Below are 24345 nucleotides of genomic sequence, written 5' to 3'. Positions count from 1 at the left end.
CTCCCCATCAAAGACCAGAAGTCCCAGCAGCAGCTGGGTGAAGGGTGAGCCTGAAGCACTTCCTTCCCCCCACCTTGACAACTAGGGGCAGCAGGAGTGGTCAGGCAAGCAGGCAGGGAGCTAGGGAGCCAGCACAGCTTAGCAGAGGCGCTGCAAGGAAGAAACGTGATACCAGGATATCATCCTTCTCATCATGGTAGAGCAGTGGATGACGCAGCGGCCTCCGGATGTGTGTGTGTGTAGAAGATCCCTGGAAGTAAGTGGCTGCAAACTTTGGAAACGTGTATTCTGCCAGGTTGTCGACTTCCTCTTCCAGCTCCACACTCATGGGAATCATGTCCAAGTCCACCTCAGCCAGCTTGTCTGCCTTAGCTTCCAGGTCCTGCACAGAACACAGACGAGAGCACGTTTCTTTTCTCCCCATACCCTGTATTTTTATTTTCTGCCACGTGGCTGTGCCAGAAAAAGCCCTTGGGCTCCCAGCCAGGTGGCGCTCAATTAATATCAGTGCTACTTTCACCAGCTAGAACTAGGCACTAGAGCTGCGCCTATCCTGCTCTGGGAGATTTAACCGTCACTTAGCCAGGGTTCTCAGCTGGCCTAGGGACACTGGTGTCTGCTCATTGGGAAAGCCAAGCTTTATCTCATTATCCTAGAATTCCCTCTAGCTCTCACTCTACACTGACCTAGAGAGAGACTTACTTGTTCATTCTAATTGACCTGCCTCCTCCCTCTCCATTCCCACAAAGGGTAATGATAGCTTCCTTTAGGACCAAGGACGCCTTCTGCAACTCTGAAGTCTCTTTCCTCTGTTCCCTGTGCTCCTCCTCCAGTGCTAGAGACTCAGGCAGAGGAGAAGGGCCAGGATGCATTAGCCCTGTGTCAGTGTCAGTCAAGGGCTTTCAGAACCCTGCAGTTCTGAATGTAGTGGAGTTAAAGCACTTGGAGTTAAAGCAACCCGAGCGCACTTCATTCAGACTGATGACCTAAGGTGGTTGGTGCAGCTAATACTGGAATCATCTGTCACTCATCCTCTGATGTGAATGGAAACGGCCCCAAATTACTTGATCCTGAATGGGGTGCTGGGAGAGCTAAACCCGAGTAGCCCAAAGGAGGAGATGCTAAGAAAGGACCTCCCAGCACTAAACCCTCCCAAGTGACTGCACTTCCTCAAGTCTGCCAGATCTTCCCTGGCCTTCTGCAGAGATGAAGCTGGCTTTCTTAAGGCAGAGGGCGCTCAGCAGAAGACTAGACCTAACCTCAACCAGATCAACAAGCCACAAGCAGAGGTCTCAACAAAATGCTGAGAAGACAGTTCTGTGCCTGTTAAGTAGGACTGAGGGCTTGCCTGAACTTAACACACTACAACGGCCTAGCTGTGCCACTCAAGTCCTTCAGTGTAGGCCAGTGGGAGGGGTTCTCTTATCCGTATAGGTAATTCACCTCCCTGAAGGCAGCGCATTGGTCAGCGGAAGCGCTGTCTACATGGGGCTTTAGGTCAGCTTAACAACACCTCTCAGGGGTGTGGATTTTTTACATCTGTGACTGACATAGTTAATAGGGATGTAAAAATTAGTTTAATTAAAAACCCATTTAAATGTTCTAAAAATAAAACATATAAACGGGTAAGCGTATGGGAGGGCGGGGGTGAGACGTTCTGGGCTTGGCTCCTCACAGCCAAGCGAGGGCTGCCTAGCCACAGCTCCCCACCGCTGCGTGTACAGAGCCGTTGCTGGGAGCTCTTGCTTGCGGGGAGCCCAGCTGCCGCTCCCCTCTCCCCAGTTTAATTGGTAATCATTTTAAAACGTTTAAACAGCTGATTACCATTTAAACAGTTAAGCTTTTACATCCCTAGTAGTTAAACCAACCTAATTTTCTAGTGTAGACCAGCCTTAGCTTTCCTTGGTGTGGCTTGAAATATCTTCTGCAACTTCTTCCTGAATCTGACACCTGAAGGCAATAGTGGGGAGTAGATACCATGCCCTGCTATACATTCCTTTCCAAGGCACACAAATTATCAAGCCGGAGAGGCTCCACAGCACATCTCACTAGGGCATGGGTAATATGCTGGCCATTTCTGGAATATCCTTTCCAAGATTTAGGTACTGTACGTAAAACAAGATCTGCCCCCAGATAAAATACTAACTTATGCTATCATACAAGCTACACAACTCTGTATATCAGCACCACTATACCTCACTCTTGTTTTCAAAGAGAAAAATACTAAATATACAACAAATACATGCATGTACTGCAAAAGACTACCAAAAAATTATAGAAAGAGAATCTGGCCTTGGGAGTAGAACAACGAGACTGATGCAGTATGAAGAGGCTGGCAAAGGTCTGTTAGGGTCCACCAGTGGAAAGGAACTGGCATTAGGATGCATAGAGCATTCAAGCTGTGTACGAGACACAAGCTTATGCTAACTGAACTACTAATGAGCTTCCCCAGGATGCCAAGGGCATGAGATCATGTGACTCAAGAGAGTGGATCCACTTAGCTCTTCTCTTCTGGTCTCTTTTGCTCATGTTTTCACCTTATAAAAGCTTGTTGAGCCAAACAAGGGGCAACTTCAGCAAAGGGCCTTGGGGCAACTTCAGCAAAGTCAGGGACATTACACCAGGCATGAATCTGACCCATCATTTCTTTACCTCAAATCCAAGAGGAGCCTGCCCTTCTTGGCCTCCAATCATAGAGGGCAGAAAACCAAACACTTTATCCACCATTTCCTGGTCGCTGATAACATCATGAAGTGGTTGTTTGTTGGAGAGAGCATTGTGTTTCTTTTGTTTTTCCTCCTCCTCCTCTCTCTTCAGATTAGCCAGGTGCTCCTTTCAACACACAAAAAGCACATTAAGATTAACAGGAACCGCGATTAGCTAGAACTAAGGTCTTGTCGAGATTAGAGACATTTATGTTGATGTAGCTACATAGGTGCAGCTGGACCAGTACAAACTCCTAATGTAGATACACAGTAGCAGTACAAAATAGTGCTTGTACTGGTGAGTCACATGGGTGTGGCATATCTGCACCCAGGATCAACACCATCTCGGGCATGAGAAATAATTAAAGTACCATGCTAGAAGTGGGACATAAAACAAAAACTGACAAAGGTCTGCTTCTGATCCCACTCACATTGGGATAGTTCAGGAATCAATGAATCACACCAATTTAATGCTGGGAGAAAGTGAAAACAGAATTGGGCCCAACCTTATTCTCCTCTTCATCTTTACAAAAAGTCACTTTTGTTTTGGCAGTTGTAGAAAGCCACAAAGTCAACAGCTTTCCATGTTTCCACCTGTTCTTATAAACACGTGACCAGCAAAGCTTTTTCAGGGGGAGGGAAAATAGTTTCAGATCCCAAATGACCAACAGGTTATATTGGTTGGATTATGGAACATTACAAAAGAAAATATCAGACAGTCAGTTCTTCACTGACTGATGTATACTAGCTGATGAGATAAGGAGGATATGGACAGGTTTCCAAAACTGGCAGCCTAAAGTCATGGATTAGGAGCCTGACTATAGATGCTCATTAATTTTTGTTTTAAATGTTGACCTACAAACAATGCAACAGTGTTGCCAATGTCTGCTACAGGGAAAGCACAGAATTGCAAACTCTTAAGAGAAGAATATGGTTTAACTATTCGGTAATGCATTGGCCATGCTACAGCTAGAGTGGCACGAGCAATCTGGGGAAAGGTGCAGGCAGACAAGCACATCTGACTTGCTTGTTCCTACTTTGCATACACGAGTGGGGGGTCACAACTGGACCTGCATGTTACTACGCTTTGAAAATGCAGCCCTATGCATATGTGGGTGTGTGGACAGTTGAGCAAGTCCATGCAGGTGTGTTTAGTGGAGTGGGGTGTCCATGAGCACATGCAAGAACTCTGCATGCGTCCCTCCAACACCTACCTTTTCTAGCTTCATGGCTTCTTGCTTGGCTCTCATTGGCCCGATGATTTGGATGAGGCGCTTTTCCTCTTGTAAGCGTAGACTTCTGGCTTCTAGTCTATGCTGGTGCTGCAGGGAACAGTAGTGCTTTATGACTGTCTCCACCCTGCTCTACTGGCTGCATTCTGTCATCATTCAGGAAGCAGGGGAGGCTGCCCACACCAAGATTTTAGTAACAGCCACCAGTGGCTACTCAGCTGTAGATTTGGTGTCTTTGGGAACAGGGCCCATATAAACTAGCAACATTTAGATATAAGAAAACTATAAAAGAAGAACTTTTGCCTTTGGAATTCTCTAGTTTAAAAAGGGCTGATATTCAAATGAAAGAAAATGCCCAGGAGGCTACTGGGGCTCCTCAACAAGGGCTCTATCTGTCCTTTACAAGAGGCAAGAACTGAGGGTGCATTTTGTCATTCCATCCCCTTTACAAATGCTTGTAAGGACGTTCCTGGCAGTAAAAGAAAGTGCACTGACTTTACAAGTCTGCTCTAAGCTTGAATGCTTACCCCAGGAAGGGAGTCAGGAAGGGCTTGCCCTGATAATCTTGCATGGGAATAAGTGAGAGAAGGAAGAAAAGCAAACCCCAGATCTTCCCCTCTTAGTATGCGTTTGGCCCCTGGCAAGTAGCAGTGGCTGTATGAAGGCACTAGAGGAGAGTAGGGTCAAAGTTGAAGTTCATCTTTGGATTTGACATTTGATAATAGGCTTGTTAGAAAAGCCGTGGGCGGAGACAGTCTTTGTTGAGTTTGTACCGCGCCTAGCACAGTGGGGACCTGGCCCGTGACTGGGGTGCCTAGGTGCTACTGCAATACAAATAATAAATAAGGACTTTTGTCTATGGCAGTCTATATCACATTCCAGAATGCAATACAGTATGATTTTCACAAAAGACAACATCAGGCCCTGTTATAGAAATGGATCTACCTTTTCAGAAGTTACTGGAACATATTATCATATGTATTAAGTAGATTTTTGTCTTCCCTCCCACACAGAAATATTCCTGAACTCTCTTTGCTTTTTAAAACAAAATGCATTTTATTTTTTTGCAATTTCCCCAAGTGATTTTGTCCCATGTCTGCAAACCCCCTCATTTAATAAGCACAGAAGTCAAACATACATGAGATGTGTATGTTAAAGAGCTTGCCCTCATACCTGTCAAGACCCTGGAGAACCAGCATCATGCTAACTATAGGATTCTACACCAAAGAGAAAATCCCACAATCAACTCTACGGTGATGCCTTAAGAACTCATCAGGGGACACTATGTTATCCTATAGGGACTAGCTACCTATAAGGAGCCTGCTGCTCTCCATGCTCATCAGAGCATCTTAGCATCATGTTTCAAAGATGACTGTCTGTGCATACGTACCTCTCTCTTCATCCTCTGGAAACTCCTACGCACAAACATCCCCCTGGCATATGCCTGTATAACACACACGGCCTTCATCTGCTCTGCTGTCCTCTGACGTACCAGGTAACCTCGGCACAGGGCCTGAAACTTAATCACGCTAGCGCGGGCTGTTTTGTACTGCTTAGCAAGTCGCCGGCTCCGGAAGAGGGCCTGCAGACGCTCGAAGCCCAGCAGGATCTGCAGCAGGTGGAAAGAATGAACTGAAGTGATTAGGCTTGATGCAAATGAGGCCAGGACCATGTTGGGATGGATAGAGGATATCAAGCCATGTAGAGTGGACAGAGACGCAGGACAATCAAAGCAGCTGCTGGAAATTACCACTTAAGTGAATGCTTTATTTCCTGCCAGTGCAGGCACTTTAAACTGGGTTTTAAAGAGCCCCCTCCGTGGCCTATTTAATGTAGGGAATGACATTGATACCATGAGACTGAGGTGAGGGAAGGCAGAGAACAGGACTGAAGAGAATTGAATGGAAGAAAATGGCCTTCCTGGGATTAGTTGGAGTAACTGCTTTGCTAATAAGGGGATGTGTCTTGGGGTCAACGAGGGTTAAAGTGCTCCAGAGCCCCCGTTGAGCTCAAAACCTCTCTTTCCCAGACACCACCCCTTTACCTTTTCTTATTTCTGAGCAGCCTGTCTCTGAACTCCACACGCAGCCATGTGCAGTGCAGCAGTGACACTGTTTTGGGGACAGGCCCCATCACTTACCAGTCGGAAATTCTTCCTGCAGTTATAACCCCTCCAGGCTGCCTGCAGCTTCACAGCAGCCCATCTCTGGTTCAGAAACTGCTTCCTAAAAGCAGATGAGTGAAGAAACATGTTACTTTGTTCGTCAGTCCAGCCATTTCTTACATAACAGACAAAGGCGAGGGTCAGGAATGAAGCAGTAGGTCTCCCCTCTTAGTCCATATTCACCATGCTCCACTCCCATCCAGACCTCCCCGCAGTCACAACATAGTGCCTGCCTGCACCCTCTGCTCACAAATGGTAAGGCCAGAAAAGACCATTATGATCGGCTAGTTTGACCCCCTTGCATAACACAGGCCAGAGATTCACCCATGCTTCTCAGTTCTCTGTGCATGTAAAGCAGAAAAGTGAATGAGATAAGAAATCCAAATCCTGTCACATGCACTTTGTATCCACTTGCTAATGGAGGAGGAGAGTCTAGGAAAAGTACCAGTAATTCATATTGATTGATCCATGGTGCTCCAGTAATGTTCTCAGCAATAACTCCAGGCCAAATGCTTTGGCGGTGTAGCTCCATGGAATGCACTGGAGCTGCGACAGCTGAAAACTCGATCCAGTTTCCAGAAATCAAACCTAACTAAGTTAACCCTACCTGTCTGATCATCATTTGCTTAGAACTCTAGTTATAACTGATAATGTTTGCAAAACTCACCAGAATAAGACAAACTTCCTCCAGTGAAAGCTCTCCCAGTAAATGCAGGGTGGATGACAGCCTTCTAGCACATTCTCTGACAGAAGCATTCCCAAACACAGTTAGGAGTCTTCCCTAACACTTTGATTGACCAGAGTTAGATTAATCAGTGATAAGTCAAACCTTAAAGAATTTGAGGAGGGGGCATTCTAGTAGGTAAGTAAACGCGATACACATTGACACTTTAAACTGAACTGGACAAAACATTAGGATCCATAACTGCAGGGAGAAGAACTGAATAGCCCAACACTTCTTTTCCATTTATGACTTCTAAGAAATAAATATTTTAAAGAATGGGTCATTCTGTAGATAAAAGGAGGACACTGATTGCAGTGGGATTTCATGCTCTAAAGAGACTTAACCCATTGTTTACTGGAAACTGATAAATGCAGATCTTCCTTCCAGCTGGATTTATTAATTGTTCTTTAACATACCTTGACTTTAGCAAAGCTTTTGATACAGTCTCCCACAGTACTCTTATCAGCAAGTTAAAGAAGTATGTGTCAGATGAAAGGTCTATAAAATGGGTCGAGAGCTGGCTAGATCATCGGACTCAACGGGTAGTGATCAATGGCTCCATGTCTAGCTGGCAGCTGGTAACAAGCGGAGTGCCCCAGGGGTCAGTCCTGGGGCTGGTTTTGTTCAACATCTTCATTAATGATTTGGAGGATGGGATAGATTGCACTCTCAGCAAGTTTGCAGATGACATTAAGCTGGGGGGAGTGGTAGATACCCTGGAAGGTAGACATAGGATGCAGAGTGACCTAGACAAATTGGAAGACTGGGCCAAAAGAAATCTGATGAGGTTCAACAAAGACAAGTGCAGAGTCCTGCACTTAGGACAGAAGAATCCCATGCACAGCTACAGACTGGGGACCGACAAGCTAGGCAGCAGTTCTACAGAAAAGGACCTGGGGGTTACAGTGGATAAGAAGCTGGATATGAGTCAGCAGTGTGCCCTGGTTGACAAGAAGGCTAATAGCGTATTGGGTTGCGTTAGTAGGAGCATTGCCAGCAGATCGAGGGAAGTGATTATTCCACTCTATTTGGCATTGAAGAGGCCGCATTTGGAGTATTGTGTCCAGTTTTGGGCCCCCCACTACAAAAAGGATGTGGACAGGTTGGAGAGAATCCAGCGGAGGGCAACAAAAATGATTAGGGGACTGGAGCACATGACTTATGAGGAGAGGCTGAGGGAACTGGGCTTGTTTAGTCTGCAAAAGAGAAGAATGAGGGGGGATTTGATAGCAGCCTTTAACTACCTGAAAGGGGTTTCCAGGGAGGATGGAGCTAGGCTGTTCTCAATGGTAGCAGATGACAGAACAAGGAGCAATGATCTGAAGTTGCAGTGGGGGCGGTCTAGGTTGGATATTAGGAAAAGCTTTTCACTGGGAGGGTGGTGAAGCACTGGAATGGGTTACCTAGGGAGGTGGTGGAATCTCCATCTTTAGAGGTTTTTAAGCTGGCTGGGATGATTTAGCTGAGGTTAGTCCTGCTTTGATGACTAGATGACCTCCTGAGGTCCCTTCCAACTTTAATTTTCTATGATTCTATGCAAGATGCAGTGTACAGCAGCACTGTATTTTGTAAGGCACTGAGATAAAATGAAACAGAATCATAAGTCTATAAGCAAAGATTTTGCTCATCTATTTATATGGCCCCTGTCAGTTTATTATCTGAGTGCCAGAGGAGTCTAATTTAAGGCCAGTGGAAGCTGTGGATTGATACATTCTGTGTTAGTCAATGCTTTACTTAAGTTATACTGCACCACAAGGAGTAGAATAGTCTATGAATTTATACAACTCCGAATTCTCATGCTCTTTAAAAGCGCTCACCTGTCCTTGAATCCCCTCAGCACCTTCTGGATCAGAATTGCCTTTTCGGTGAGCGCCTTGTCTCGCTGCACCTCCAATACCATATCGTGATAATCCTATTAAAAGGGTCACGATTATACATTTATTTAACAGGTTCAACACAAAACCACCGGAAACTTGACACAATGGGAGGCATCTGTACTGAAGAGGCCCAGAACTTGCAGGAGTGCTGTGAGTTGGCACTGAAGTGTGTTCATGGAGCTGGAGGAGGTAGTTTATGCAGCACCTGGCCACACCGTGCCTGTCTGTAGCCATATGCAGGCATACAGTACACCCACAATATAATGTGCTCTGCACCCCCGGGGCCTGAGCAGGGAGTTATGAAGTGCAATGCGCTGTTCCACTGCACTCATGGGAAACAGGAATGGGTGAATGAATCAGCCTCTTGTGGGATGTGCCATTTGGTGGCCCAGTGATAGCCAAAGACTCTGAGGGGAGGATAGCATTCACAGTAGAACTCAACATTGCTGAGTTAGCTCGAATTCCCAGTTAAGGAGAACTTTCTTATGAGGCCCCTACAATTTTTTACCTTAAGAGGTAGCGAACGGTCTTTGTTACTTACTTTGAGGAAAATCTTGGTTCTTCCAATTTTCCAGTCTTCATCTTTTCCTATAACCATCTCAGAAATGTAAATGCAGCACTGACGAGCGTCGTTCTTCAGCTGATGTGAAAAATCATTGTCACATTAGGGCTAGGTTAGAAATACAGAAGTTGCAGGATATAAACATCTGTGGCCCTGTGTAGCAAGGCACTGTGACCTTCCTCGGAGCCTGGACCCGACGAAGGGTTGCAACGCCCCTGCTGGACAGAACAAGGCCCTAAAGGCCAAATACCCTGGAAGCAGAGGGGTGGAGCCAGGACAAGTAAGGGAAGCATAAAAGGCCAGCCTAACAGCTCATTGAGGGGAAAGTTGCTCCCAGAGAAGAACGTGCCTTCCCCGAGGCTGTGGTCTGGGCCTGACCCAGGCTCCGCAGCAGTGCAGAGCAAGCACTCCACCAATCCGAGCCTCCAAGGCCTGCCTGGGCCGCCGGGCCCTACTGATTGGGAAGGGCCACTGTGCCCTAGTGACTGGGAAGGGCTGACAGGCCCTAGTAGCTGGGAAGAACTACTTGAGACCACTGAGTGGGAGAAACCCCCTGAGGCCGGCCCTGACCTGGAGGAGCTGCCTGACATCAGGGACTCACTGGAGCTGCCTGAGCCTGGTGTACTAGAGGACCCTCTGGGACCTGGAGGAGCTGTCTTCCGCTGACGACCTCAAGGAGTTTCTGGACCTGTCAATGGTGAGTGACTCGTGGGGCTCTCGCTCACTGTCTACCCCAGCGACCTAGAGGGAGACACCTGGCTGCAGATACCTGGGGACAGGGTGGGAGGAAGTAGCTCAGGGACAGCTGACTATAGAGTGGCTGATAGTGTGGCTAAACCAGTCAGCATGTTGCGGCTGGATCCCTGCTGACTCGGTGGCAAACCACTTTGTGACTGATAGGGCCTAGTCTGGGACGCAGTGCAGTCGAGTGGGCCTGCGTCCCCCTCCCCCTTTCCCTAACCACCCCAGGAAAGCTTGACTTCCTCTGAACTTGCCTACCAGAGGATACCGAGCTTTGCCAGCCCTGCCTGCCTGCAAGGCTGGGGGATCTAGATTATTTTACCTGTCCTGCCTGCTTGAGGTCTGGGCGCAATTGACTACTTCATCAGCCCTGCCCGGCTTGAGGGCCGGGGGCTGTAAACTGCTTGCCTGCTCCGCCCTGCCTGAGGGCCGGGGGCAACCGATGGCTTACCTGCCCCACTCTGCCTGAGGGCTGGAGGCTATAGACCGCTAGGCCGCCCCGCCCTGATTGAGAGCCAGGGGCTATAGACTACTTTGCATGCCCCACTCGCTTGAGGGCCAGGGGCTACAGACTGCATTGCTAGCCCACCCCGCCTGGGGCCAGGGCTAAAGACTTGTAATCCATGAGTTTATTTCTGTAGACCAAGGCACTGTCACCTTCCTCGGAGCCTGGGCCTGAGGAAGGGTTGCGACACCCCAGCTGGCCTATGCCACCAGCCTACACCCTGGCATTTCAAAGGGTGAAGAACAGAAATTTATAAAGTCAGACAGGCCTCAGGATTGAGAGTGCAAAGAGTAGAAATAATGTGTTTAAAGGGCTCCAGGACTGAGAGCAGGAGGTTTGTTCTGAGAATTCCCAGTATCAAGAGCCAGGGAAATGTTAATTTCTCAGTCGACAGAGATCTCAGAAATGAGGGTGTAGAGAATGAAAGTGCTTTAAATCTGGAATGACGCACTTGGTTGGGACTTTTGCAGGAATTAAACTCAAAACCTCTGGATCTAAAAGCATGAGGCTTTACTACTTGAGCTGAAGGGAATGTGAAATAACCCTTGTTAGCCATGTGCTCCATCACCATGTGAGCAGTGATCTGAAACCACCTAACTGTGAAACAGAGTCTATTACCTCAGAACCACATCAGGAAATGTCAAATTAGCATTAATCAAGTTCCTGTGGACATACCTGTTCTCGAATGGACACTGGCAGCAGGGCTCTATATCTCTCAAAGAACTCGGCAAAGCTGTAGCGAATCGGGTAGCCAGCCTTCCTAATCCGAATGGTCTCCATCATTCCTGAATAGCGCAGCTGTCGGATACACAGCTCCCGATCAAACAACTGAAAGAACAGACAGACATGTAGAAACTTATCACAGAAACCATTGTTCATGTAATATTCTGTAGAGGGCATCTGCTGACTCCTGCAGATACCAGAGTGATTTCAAAATGAAATACTGCACTCTTTTTTAATTGCCTTTCTTTATTTAAGTCAATGCACCAAATTCATTGGTGGAATGAAGAAGAGACTTCAATGGAGCTGCCTATTTGCACATGCCAGCAATGGAAATGATCCACTTACTTTGAGTCTGATTTTTGTAAAGGCCATTTCCAATTCTGCATCTACACTTTTAGACTCAGGATAAATGGTGGGTATTCTTTGGTAGGTAGCAAATAACTGCAGGAATGATATGTGACACTTAGTGGTCTAACTTCCTAACTGATCCCACAAACCAGGTACATATATACAGATCGTAAACTGCACCTGCAAACTTGGGCCCACATTTTATCCAAGGAGCAAAATTAGAGATTAGGTTGAGGTCCTTAAAATTCAAGTGAGCATGTACACAGGACATTTACATTCCATACCTTGGCATGCAGATTGCCAGTTAGGTGTATGAAATAGGTATTTATGAATGCAAGAGCCTATCTGAGCAAGCAAATGTAAAATCTGGACTTCCCTGAAACTTCCAACAAGAGTGCTTAACATTCCCACCGAAAGCACAAAATCTGAAAGAGACCAAGATGACACAAACCAGGCCTGATTCTCCACAACCTTCCACCTGTGTAGTCACTGACACCTCTACAAAGCAGATGTCAAATGCTACTCAGCACAATAGGGTTGTACTCTCCCTTTGCTCAAGTGTCAACAACAGCACAAGATGCAAGATCCTGGAGTCTCAGGCCTCATATGTTGTGGTTTATGACTATTTTTTGTGCATTGAAAAGTGGGATGTAAAAAATAGTTTATTTTTAAAACATTACTTTGGAAAGTGTAACCCCTTAAAGTCCTATGGGGCCTTTTCTGCAACCTGCGGCAACTACACATGGGGAAGGGAAAGATTTAATGAACTGCAGAATATTAAGATCAGGGATATTGTTATGTTAAATCCTTGGAAAGTACTTGTATTCAGAGAGAAATCAGCACAGAACACAAATGGATGCAAACCATGAAAAGTCTTTATTGAACTACACTAAAACCAGCCAGGACTGGCTGATCTATCCCCTAATAATCTAACTCTATATTGCTATGCAACAAGCTAAGCTCTGTTGCTACGGCAACCTATGCAATAGGGCAAGACACAAAATGCACAACATATTCCTCCCCCCTTAATGAAAACTCCCATTTAACAGAACAATCACTAAACTAGGGAATGAGGGTAGACTGCCTTATTTCCCGGTTAAACTCTGGGGATTATTCTGCCCCATAACATGGGTTTGCCCTAGCTAAAGATCCAGCCGTTGAGACTTTTTCTCTCTAGGTGGATTACGGCGGACTTCTGGTGTTCTTGCACCAGAAAGTGTTATTGGTGCGTGTCTAAAAATGGGCTCAGGACTTGTAGCTCAAACAGGTGAGGATGTTGTATCTGCCCAAACAGGTGAGGGGGCTGTATCTGCTGCAGAGGTGGATGGAGAAGGGGAGTCAGGAATGGGTGACTATTGACTTGATATCTCACCTGTAATGGTGAGGTCAGGCAGTTCAACTGGAGATGTGTCCTTGGGACATGTATGACTTGGCAACAACTGATCTACATGCCGCTGCCAGGTGAGATCATCTGCAGTCTGGACAGTGTAGAAAAGAGGTCCTGTTAGGGCGATGACTGTAGCAGGGACCCATTTAGCTTCAGAAGCATAGTTCCAAGCTAGGGCAGGTTGTCCAGGACCAGAGATTCAGTGTTTTGCTCTGTGTGCACGTGTGGTGACTTGGTTTTGCTGTTGACATTGCACAACTTGTCGTGCTTTGGCGGGTTTCAGCAGATCAAAGCAAGTGCGCAGCTGTCGTCCCATCATTAGAAAGGTCAGTCGGAGCATGAGGTGTGTTTCTGTAGGATAGTAAGAAGGTGTCCAGACGCTTTTGAATGGACAAATGTCCCCTTGCAGATCTTAAAGCTTATTTCATGGTCTGCACAAACCTTTCAGCTAATCCATTGGAGGATGGATGATATGGTGCTAAAGTGATGTGATGTATCCCATTTGCTTTCATAAAATTTTCAAACTCCTGAGAGACGAACTGCAGTCCGTTGTCGCTCACAAGTTGTTCTGGCAGACCGAAACAACTATAGATTTCACTCAGTTTCTGGATTGTACTTTCAGCAGTAGTGGATGGCATTACAGAGACTTCTGGCCATTTAGAGTAGGCATCTACAACAACCAGGAACATGCTTCCTTCAAATGGGCCAGCAAAATCAACGTGAATATGCTGCCATGGATTTTCAGGCCAGTCCCATGAGTGTAGGGGAACCAACTGAGGTGCGTTCCTCACACTCTGACATGAAGTACAAGTTCTTGCATTCTCTTCAATGGCACTGTCCAGGCCAGGCCACCAAAAGTAGCTTTGTGCAATTTCTTTCATGCGCACTATTCCACAGTGACCTGAATGTAGCTGTTCTAACATCTGTGATCTCAGTAGTGGTGGAATAATGACACACATCCCCCACAACAAGCAACCAGAATAGACTGATAACTCCAGCCTCCTGGACATATAGGGCAGAAGGTTGGGTGAGACCTGAGAGTCCTGTAGAGATGTTCCATGCCTCACTAGGTCCATAACTTGGGACGGTACTGGGTCAACGTGAGTTGCCTTCTTTACTTGAGTAGCAGGATGGGCGTGTTCTCTACCTGTTCAAAGTAGAAGATTTCTTTCTGGCCAATATCTTGATGTTTAACTGGTAAAGGCACCCTTGAGAGAACATCTGCATTGCAGTGCAGAGTGGATTTCCAATATTTGAGCTCATAAGTGTGTGCGGAAAGCAGCAATGCCCATCCTTGCAACCGACTAGCAGCCAATGGTGGAATGCCTGTGCATAGTCCCAAAATTGATGTTAGAGGTCTATGGTCAGTGAGAAGGGTGAACTTCCATCCAAACAGGTTCTGGTGAAATTTCTGAATTCCAAAAATGATTCCCAGTACTTCACGTTCTATTTGGCCATAGTTAGTTTCTGCTTTGCTTAAGGTGCGTGTGGCAGAAGCAATGGGTCTCTCCTCTCATGAAGGCATAATGTGAGAATCGACCGCTCCCACTCCATAAGGGGAGGCATAGCAGGCCAACTGTAGAGGTAAGGACGGATCAAAATGCGTCAGAAACTTTTAATTTAGCAATGCACGTTTAGCCTTGTTAAATGCAACATCACAGGCTTCAGTCCACTTCCAGACCTTGTTCTAGTAAAGGAGTTCATGTAGTGGTTTTAGTAGTGTTGCTAACCATGGAATAAACTTTCCATAATAGTTCAATAGCCCTAAAAAAGAGCAAAGTTGGCTTACATTTTGAGGAGGTGGAGCTTCCACAATAGCCTTGACTTTTGCAGGAGCCTTACGAAGGCATAGTATCTATGATGTATCCCAAATATTCAACAGAGGGCTGGGAGAATTCACATTTGTCTTTACAAACTCATAGGCCATACTCTTCCAGTCTTTATAGGGCAGCCTCCAAGTTCTTAAGGTGATCCTCCTCATTCTTGCCAGGATGTCGTCAAGATAGCACTAGTCTCCTGGCAAGTCACTCAAGATCTGGTCCAGAGCCTTCTGGAACAAAGCTGGACCAGACATTATTCCGTAGGGCAAGCGACAGTAGGGGTACAGCCTTTTATGTGTCACAATAATCAACAACTCTTGGGACTTCTCATTGAAGTGCAACTGTAAATATGCCTGACTCAGATCAATCTTGCTAAACTTTTGTCCACCAGCCAAGTCAGCGAAGAGGTCATCAATGCGGGGAAGAGGGTATTTCTCTGCACACAACACCAGGTTAACAGTGACCTTAAAATCTCCACAAATTCCCCGAATGGAGCTGTCTTTCTTCAATACTGGAACGATTGAGGTTGCCCATTGGCTGTGGGTAACTGGTACTAGGACTCCATTTTTGACCAGGCATTCCAGGTCCGCTTCAACTTTTGGCCTGATGGTATATGGCACAATTCTGGCTTTCAGACATTTTGGTTGACTGTCAGGCTTAATATTCAATTTCACAGTGATTCCCTTCATACTTCCCAGGTCCTCTCCAAAAACAGCAGCATGTTTCTTTATTACAGCTGTCAGACTTGTTTCTTCTTTAGCCATCCTGTGCACTTCTGCTCAGTTCAGCTGGATCTTCCAAGTCATGACCTTCCCATTAAGGCTGCGTAATTACCTTCCACCACAAACAGTAGCAATTTAACAGTCTGTCCACTGAGCTCCACCTTAACATCAGTAGTGCCCAATACGAGTACAGCTTTTCCCATGTACGTCTTCAGAGCAATTTTTGTCGGCTTAAGTGGGAGATGCTTTAGCTTCTCCTTATACACAGTGTCTGAGACCAGTGAAACTGCTGCGCCTGTGTCCAGTTCCATTCATACAGGTTTACCTTCCAACAGAGGGGTTACCCAGTATTAATGTGAGCCAACTGCCATGGACAAGACCTGGAGTGGCACTTCTTCTGACTGGGTGTCATTTTGATCATCCTGAGTCTGCTTTACCATGTGCAGATCTTCCTTTTTGGTCTGCCAGACAGCAGCTTCTTTTTCTCCGGTTTGCCTGTTCTGTTTGACTCTTCTTTCTTTTCTTTGAAGGCATGCTCCATGTGTCCCTTTTTGCCCCATTGTTGACACACTAGGTCTTTACACCAGCATTCTGATGCATCTGACCCGGCTTTCCACAGTGCTAACATTCCCGGCTCCCCACTATCTTGTGGGTAGGTTCTTGTGACACCTTATGCACTCTGGTCAATGCACTGAGCTGTTGGACTTTCTTTGCGGCCAGCTCCATAGAGATTGCAATTTCAATGGCCTTCTGCCAGGTGAGCTAGGCCTCTGACAATCAACACTTCTGTATTGCTTCATTGTGCAGATCACACACTAACCTATTACTAGGTTGTCTTTTAATACATCATTAAATTCACAGTGCTCAGCAAGCTTCTTCAGAGCTGCTACAAATTGCACAATTGTTTCACCTTCTTCTTGATTCTTTTTGTGAAACCTGAATCTCTCTGCAATTACCAGCGGTTTTGGAGAAAAATGTGCCTACAGGATTTTCACAATGTCACTGTAAGATTTTGTCTCTGGCTTATCAGGGTGCACTAAGCTGTGCAATGAAGTATAGATTTTAGCTCCTACAACACTTCTTTGCCAAATGGGCACCTTCTTTGCATCTGTAATTTCATTTGCAATAATAAAAAGCTGAAAACGCTCAGTATATGAGTTCCATTCCTCTAGAGTCTCATCAAAAGGTCCCAGAGGCCCCATAAGTGTAGCCATTGCTGTCCCTCTTATTTTTTTTCTTTCTCTTGTCTTTTAGTCTTTTATTCATGTGTGTTGGGGTCGTTCACACACAATTGCTGAATTCCATTCACTAGCACTGCTTTTGTTTCATCCCCATTCCCAGTCTGTCTGCTTCACTTCGGTCAGAACAAAGCAGAGCCTGTTTTAGTTTCAGTTTGAACCGTCAGTGTAAACAGCCCAGCCCCCAAAACAGCAAAAAGGTTTTTTTTCTTACGTTGACTTTTACTTTTTTGCCGGTGCAGCACAGGTCGATCCTATCCTCCATCGCCACTTTTGTTATGTTAAATCCTTGAAAAGGACTTGTATTCAGAGAGAAATCAGCACAGAACACAGAGAGATGCAAACCCACGAAAAGTCTGTATTGAACTACACTAAAACCAGCCATGAGCTGTCCCCTAATAGTCTAACTCTGTTGCTACGGCAACCTAGGCAATAAGGCAAGACACAAAATACACAACAGATATAAAGAAGTTATTTTAAAAAGTGAACTTCCTCACATCCAGAATAATGACTGCTAGCCCAATTGGGTAGATAAGGGACATGATCTCAGAATTTTTGCCTGCTGTAAATATGAATTGACCCTCCGGTATCAGTACTGAAACACTTTCCAGCTACTTTGAACATTTGGGGGTAGGCAGATTATTTTTTCTCCAGTCCTCTGTCATTATTTTTCTGTTCAAATCACATACAGAATAAGAAAATAGAAACATCCCACAGGCCCAGGCATGCTTACTTGTGGCTATGTCTGCTGTGGAGGCACACATGCCTGCTGGGAGATGCATGGTTACAATAACTTTTCAGGGTTACTGATGAAAGACAGGGAAACATCCCCTTCACGTGACATCAGTTACAACATAGGATCCAATCCAGCCCTTGCTTACCCACCTGCTTAACTTTAAGCAGGCAAGTAGTCTCAGTGACTTGAGTGGGACTAGTCAGGTACTAACAGTTAAGCACATGCATAAGTTGACAGGATCAAGGCCTTGTTCTTCACAGCATTGTGGAAGAATTCATTTCATTCTTGTTTCCTCACAACCTGAGCCCTGTTCTCTGTTGGAGGTGTGGACCCAGCCTATCTCCCACTGAAGCAATGGGGGGTCTTCTCACCAGTTCAAAAAGAGACTTGGATCGGACTCTATATGATTAGACAACTCTGTATGGGCTCAATTTGTCTGGGCACCGAGCACCTCCCATGAGGTACTGAGCACCCTTCATCCTCACTGAAATCACTGGGAATTGAAAGCACACAGCAGTTTTCAAGATAGAAGACTCAGCCTATCTCAAATGATATAACCACAGTGCAGCCTGCATCTGAGTCAACACATGGTCAATTCTTTTTTTTAAATAATTAGTATTTCTCTGTCTGTAGGCCCAATCCTCATGTGGTGCAAGCTGACATCACTCCATTGACTTCAATAGAGCAGTGCTGATTAACAGCAGCTGAGGATCTGGCCCTTTGTTTCCAAGCCCTTTCTATCAAAACTATGGTGGACACCCTTTATCAAAGGAGCTCAACCCACCCTCTGAATCTATATCTGCAAACACTGGTCACTAGAGGCCTGGTCCAAGGCCCATTGAAGTCATTTGGAAGGCTCCCACTGACTTCAGTGGGCTTTGGACTAGGCGCCAACAGTTGCATATAGCAGGTTGATGCAGGCTTTTGCAAAGATGCAGGATTGTAGGTACAAAGCCCAAGAACATGTTTGAAATGTGGTCTGTCCATTGGCTGGATAGGGATTTTCTGGTAAGGATGATCCCATCATTGCTTTGTAAGTGGGTGGGTAACTGCACCTTGCAACATCGAACTTAATTCCATTCTATCTAGGTGGTTCTTCTTGTTGTTTGTCCTTCAAGTTCAAAGATGACCATGACATCACTGGTTGGTTTGGTCTCTGTGAACACGTGAGTGACTGATCAGCCCAATTTGAGCTTTGAACTGTCTGTGGCACATTGAACAAGAGATGCCGCTATGGGTTGTTTGATGAACAGAGGATGTGCTGCTGTTGCGAGTTTTACTCCGCTGGCGCTTCTGCTCTGCCTCAGCAGTTCTCCTCCGCTCATAGACTGTGGCTCCAGGATGGAAGAGTCTTCGCCAGGTTGAACAATCATGAGCAAAATCTTCCCAAAACACTGTGTCAGTGTTGAAACACCTAAGGATAACTTGAGGGAGTCCTTAAAACATTTCTTCTGGCCTCCCTGAGAGTGTTGTCCCTCCTTTAGCTCATTGTAAAACATCCTCTTTGGCAGTAGTTCATCTGACATTCTGGGAATGTTGCCTGCCCATTTAATCTGTGATTTCATCAGCAGAGTATGGCTGCTTGGAACGCCTGCCTGTATGAGAACCTCAGTATCGGGAACCTTGTCTTGCCATCTTATTTTCATCAGGTTCTTCAGGCTGCCCAGGTGAAAGTGATTCAGCTTCCTGGCATGGCTTCTGTACACCACCCAGGTTTTGCATGCATACATCAGAGTGGCAACATTTGATGGTTCTTCTACAGCCCCTGTCACTGCAATCTCTGAGCACCTCACCTCTGTTGACTGTTTTATCCACTTAGCTCACCACCTATGGCAGGGCAGTGCTGTTATCCCCAATTCAGAAGAAGGGAAGTGAGGCATGGACAATTTAAATTACTTGTCCACGGTCGCACAGGGAGTCTGGGGCAGAACCAGGTCTTAATCTCTGGAGTCCCAGTCCCATGTCTTAACTGCCAAGACCTTCCTTCTTCTCTTATAACACTGCCTCAGACCATCCTCTTCCACTTTAAACACCAGCGCCTTTGTCCCTCAAAATTTTTTAGTATGATCACTTTTGGCCTCATAGTTATGTTTTTTTCCTTTTTCCCATTTGTTATTAAATTAAAATTCTCCCAATTCTCTACTTTGCAGGTACAAGGGTGGCTTTTATAACATGATTCAGTATATTCCTCTATCCTTGTTTTGCAACACATCACTCCAAAAACTATGGCAGGGGCCCTTTAAAATAAAAACCACTGTAGCCTATTGCCCTTTTTATTACAGCCACATTACAACTCCTGTCCTTCTTGGTTAAGGTGGAAATATAAGATTCTATGCCACAATTGAGGATTTCTGCTAAGTGACTTTCTCCCTAAACACAAACATTACTGCAGACAAGATGTTGACTAGTATTTATGCAATATTACCAGAGGCTTCTTGTAGTCATTGGGTTTGATACAGCGAATAAAGTATGGCTGGCAGTTCCCCAGGATTTTCATCAGCTGCTCCAGAGATTGTTTGAATTGACCACCTAATGTAGACAAGCGTTTGGTATCCGAGCCCTGGAGAAAATAAGCACATACATGATTCCTACATCACTTGGGCCCACTAATAACGCCACTGTGTGTTCTTGTAAAGAGACACACATTTTCTGACAGTCACCTAATTTCTGTTTATATAGCCACTAGGGGCCAAATCTGCCATCCTTACACACTCTGAGCTGTACTTACTCATGCCAGTAACCCCCCCCCCAGCACTCAGTGGGACTACTCACATGAGCAAAGTGCTGCTCTGTGTGCATCAGAGTGGCAATGTCCTACCCACAATGTGTACCAAGGGGAAGGATCCTTCTCTTCAGCCAAGTTCTGTGTCTATTTAGTTATAGGACCTGTCCTGGCGTGTAGCAGGTTATTATTGCAATGGTAATTAAGATACGTGTACTTGTGAGCTTGACCAGAAACAGCATGTATGGTATGTAAGCAATATTGACCTCCAGGCTAGGCATAATTTGGCAGTTCATGCCCAGCTGGCAAGGCTGAAGGCCCCAGGCTTCCCAGCCAGCCATTATCTACAAGGAGAAGCCTAACTCCAAGATCATTGTTGCTATTGTAAATAGTGAAATGGTAAAATATGCAGAATATGTAGTAAAAAGTTAAGAGCTGATTTGCATATGGTCATAAATTCAGTGTTCTTATGCTTCTAGCAACTGTGCTGAATTCTGCTCTCAGGTACACTGGTGCAATTCCAGTGGAAACACACCATATTTTAGTTACTGCCAGTTTTCACCAGCCTAAGCGGGAGTAGAATTTTCCAAAGTCTTTTTTACAGACAGCATTGCAGCAGGAGTTAATCTCAGATTTCCACTGTGTTTAAACTGCAGATTTAATTACAATGATACTCTATGCAAATTCCTACCTACAGCAGGGGTTCCATTGAATTTTTGTTTTTTTAGTACAGGGCTTCATCAAAGCAATGAGCTAATAACTGTGTGACACTACATGGCTAGACATAAAAGTTTCTTTGAGGCAGGGGAACCACAAACTCCATTGGTCCACGTTGCTATTACACTTATGCAAATCTATTCTGATAGTAATTACCTCTAAACATTCACACTTAGTATCTAACATTGAGTACTTCTGCAGCTTTACCCATGAATCAACTCTGCCCTCCTATGGCCAACAAATGTATTTTTGGAAAATATTTCCTAGGAGTGCCTTGTAGCGCTATCACTAACACAGATTACGCTACAATAACTAAATGAGCCTAATTAACATTTGATATTCCCAAATCCTAGCAGTCCATCTTCCATATCAATAAATCAGTAGCATGGCCACAGAGAAGGTCTGAATCCTGTATCCTGATAGTCTCAGGCGGTACAGTGAGATACACAATTAAGGATGTTATTGCCAGGAGTAGGGTTGTGGTTTCTCTCCCAGTGACCTCTACTAGCAGCTCTGCCAACTCAGGCCAGAAATGCCTCCTGTAGCATTTCACTCACTATTCCTCTTTTTACGTCCCAGGCTCCCAAGTAAGGGCCTGATTCAAAGCCCACTGAAGTTAACGAGAGTCTTTCCACTGACAGAAGTAGGCTTTGAATGAGCCATGAATCCCCACTAGAAAAACATCTCTTTCCTCACAGATGAGCCATTGCATTTCCCACACATGCTCTGAAGAAAAAGTTTCCAATAACACAAGTTTGTTTCAGAGACAAGAAACCTTTAGATCAGTGCAAATAAACCCAGTTCTTAATCACAAGGTTATCCCCTACACAGAAGCCAGTTCAGTTGTGCTTTGCTGCTTATTCTGCTGTTCACCTCCATCTTCTCCCAAGCTGTTTACCTGACCAGAGGCGGGAGATGCTCTGGATTGCAGAAAGCCACAGCGGGACAGAGACTGAGGAAGAAAGGACAGGAGAGGACAGAATCAGGAAACAGAGCCAGGAGAGCAGATTGCTAACGAGAGTTACAGCAAGCTACGAGGATGATTTGCAGCTGGCATCCCCCTGGCTAGGCATATCTGAGAGAGACTCAATGTAGCCTTGTCAATTTGCTGTCTGAGCATGCTGAAAATGAAGTACAAAGCTGACATGTTCTGATGTGAGCCTGAATGTAGCCTCTGCATGGACCATTCAGGGAAAAGAAGTCTTAAGGCCCTATGACACTGGAGTTTTGGGTTGGCATCTCAGTTGCTTACAGCAATAACTTAGGACTCCAGTTAATCATATAGGCTATTCTACCACAGCACAAATTTAGAAGAGTTTGTAGCCAGAATGTGAGACAATTTGGAAGGCTGAAGATAATCATGAACTCTCTGGATTTTATTTTATTTTTTTTAAACCCAAGAAAGCCAACCTTGAGGGTATGGTCAGCTCTAAGATGTCTCATGCTCCCACGGCCTAGGGTAGCCACTGTTGTTTCCACCTGGAAGATCTGCCTCAGGAATTTGTTTTTAGAAGAGTAAACCAATTGCATTATGTTGGAGCTCAGCATGTCACGATTCTTCTCCAGGAAACCTGTGGGTCAGAAATAAAATAACCTCATCATCTCCGTTGGCTCTGCCCCCAGACTGCCTCTGTAAAATAGGCCTAATTTACAGTAACTTGCAGTTCAGTTTAAACTAATCCTCTTGCCTTTATTACTTCAGCTTTGCATGCAGCAGGCTGTGTGTAATCTATCACCACTGAGAGGACAATGCTCTTGGTGCGCTCTCTCCTCTCTTTGCTTCTGAGGAAGACTGTGCTTGTACAGAGAAGTGTTCTCACCTTTACACTGGTAATAGACAATCCCAGCAAAGTGGCTGATACCAAATTTGGTGTCATGGACACTCCTTGGTGGGATGTAGATTTTGCTTTTGCCATGATGGGAATTGATTTTGTTTAGCAGAGTAGTGTCAGTGCCCTAGGAACAAACACAACAAAGGCAAGGGTGAAGCAGATTCTTTCTGAGCACAGGCCTGTACAGTATAAGCAAAATAACTAGTGCTCAGAGATAACAAAGGGTTAAATCTTGCCCTCACTGTATCATTGCGCTGGGAAGGGAGGGAGGAAAGGTGGTGGTAGGAGCTGGATCCAGTAGTAGGGCAAGGCACCATCCTAGCACTTTCAAATACAGTACAAAGACAGGGCCTAGCTTGAGTATGCACTGGCATGCCCCAGCACCAGTGAGTGTGTCCTGCCACCTTGCTGACTCCACTGAAGTCACTGCAACTGCTAGGGGGTCCACAAAGCTTTGCAAGAGTCAATAAGAGTTGCTTGCGAGCATGTTCCCCTGGCCTCTTTGAGCATTCCTGCCCAGCGTGGTCTCAGTGGCACAGGGATCCTCCATGAGGCTGGCACCGCTCTCCTTCCCCTCCTACTTTGTGCAACTCTGGAGGTTACAGGCAGGATTCTGCCCGACATAGCCAATCATTGGGTCAGCTCAGTGGATGAGTTTGGTTGGCTGGCAATCAGTTGGGTGCTTGTTATTAAGCATATAATTTTCATTATAATTAATCAGTGAGGGAAAAATACCCACCAGGATAAGGCTGTTGTTACAGGGATGCTGTCAACAGCTTCCTTCTCCTTGGTGTGGCAGACAACACATTGAAGGGGCAGTGCTGTGCCCTTTGAAGTGCCATGGATCCTGAGATAACAGAGAGGGAGCAAACCTTTTGCTCTTCTGAGTGCAGGGACTAAAGTTGTGACCAGCCCTTTCCTGGAGCATGCAGAGAGAATGGGGAAAGCTCTCTGTGTTTATATATATATATATATATACATATATATATATATATATAACAAATGGAAGGAAGGGGAATTTAATAGTAATGCATATAAATCAGAAATTAGGAGTTGTAGAAAATTGATAAGGGAAGCAAAGGGACACACGGAGGAAGCTATGGCCAACAGCATTAAGGACAATAAAAAGGTGTCTTTTAAATATATTAGGAACAAAAAGAATCCTGACAATGGTATTGGTCCATTACTAGATAGAAATAGTAGAATTATCAACAATAATGCAGAAAAGGCAGACATATTCAATACATAGTTCTGTTCTGTAGGTGGGGAAAAACAGATACTATAGTCTGACCATGTTGCGATGATAACACTCTTCCCATTCCACTAGCATCTCTGGAGGATGTTAAACAGAAGCTACTAAAGTTAGACATTTTGAAATCATCTAGTCCGGATAACTTGCATCCAAGAGCTTTAGAAGAGCTCGCTGAAGAGCTCACTGGACTATTAATGTTGATTTTCAGTAAGCCTTGGAGCAGTAGGGGAAGTTCCAGAAGACTGGAAGAATGCTAATGTTGTGGCAATTTTTAAACAGGATAAATGGAATGACCTGCGTAATTATAAGCCTGTCCGCTTGACAATCCCTGGCAAGAT

General features: G+C 45.4%; 2 protein-coding genes across 2 annotated transcripts in view; one reads left to right on the top strand and one right to left on the bottom strand.

Annotated features, from left to right (window-relative positions):
• LIMS2 (LIM zinc finger domain containing 2) overlaps positions 1-8889 on the top strand; it is a 107046-nt gene extending 98157 nt beyond the window's left edge. Inside the window, exon 10 of the transcript XR_010918150.1 lies at positions 8775-8889. The gene's annotated coding sequence lies outside the window, so the exon portion shown is untranslated. The remainder of the gene's footprint in view (positions 1-8774) is intronic.
• MYO7B (myosin VIIB) overlaps positions 1-24345 on the bottom strand; it is a 75957-nt gene that overhangs the window by 38238 nt on the left and 13374 nt on the right. Inside the window, exons 11-21 of the mRNA XM_067538850.1 lie at positions 22744-22879; positions 22334-22494; positions 19910-20044; positions 11186-11338; positions 9244-9342; positions 8643-8737; positions 6078-6162; positions 5328-5546; positions 3920-4027; positions 2653-2832; positions 173-382 (exon numbers count right to left, since the gene is read on the bottom strand). Of these exons, the coding sequence (XP_067394951.1) occupies positions 173-382; positions 2653-2832; positions 3920-4027; positions 5328-5546; positions 6078-6162; positions 8643-8737; positions 9244-9342; positions 11186-11338; positions 19910-20044; positions 22334-22494; positions 22744-22879 (1581 nt within the window). The remainder of the gene's footprint in view (positions 1-172; positions 383-2652; positions 2833-3919; positions 4028-5327; positions 5547-6077; positions 6163-8642; positions 8738-9243; positions 9343-11185; positions 11339-19909; positions 20045-22333; positions 22495-22743; positions 22880-24345) is intronic.

Source organism: Emydura macquarii, unplaced genomic scaffold (genome assembly GCF_026122565.2).
Source record: "Emydura macquarii macquarii isolate MOO-44397 ecotype Brisbane River unplaced genomic scaffold, CSIRO-AGI_Emac_v2 contig_499, whole genome shotgun sequence".
Taxonomy (NCBI): Eukaryota; Metazoa; Chordata; order Testudines; family Chelidae; genus Emydura; species Emydura macquarii.
The sequence above is the reverse complement of the archived record's forward strand: the minus strand, read 5'-3'. Positions and strand labels throughout refer to the sequence as shown.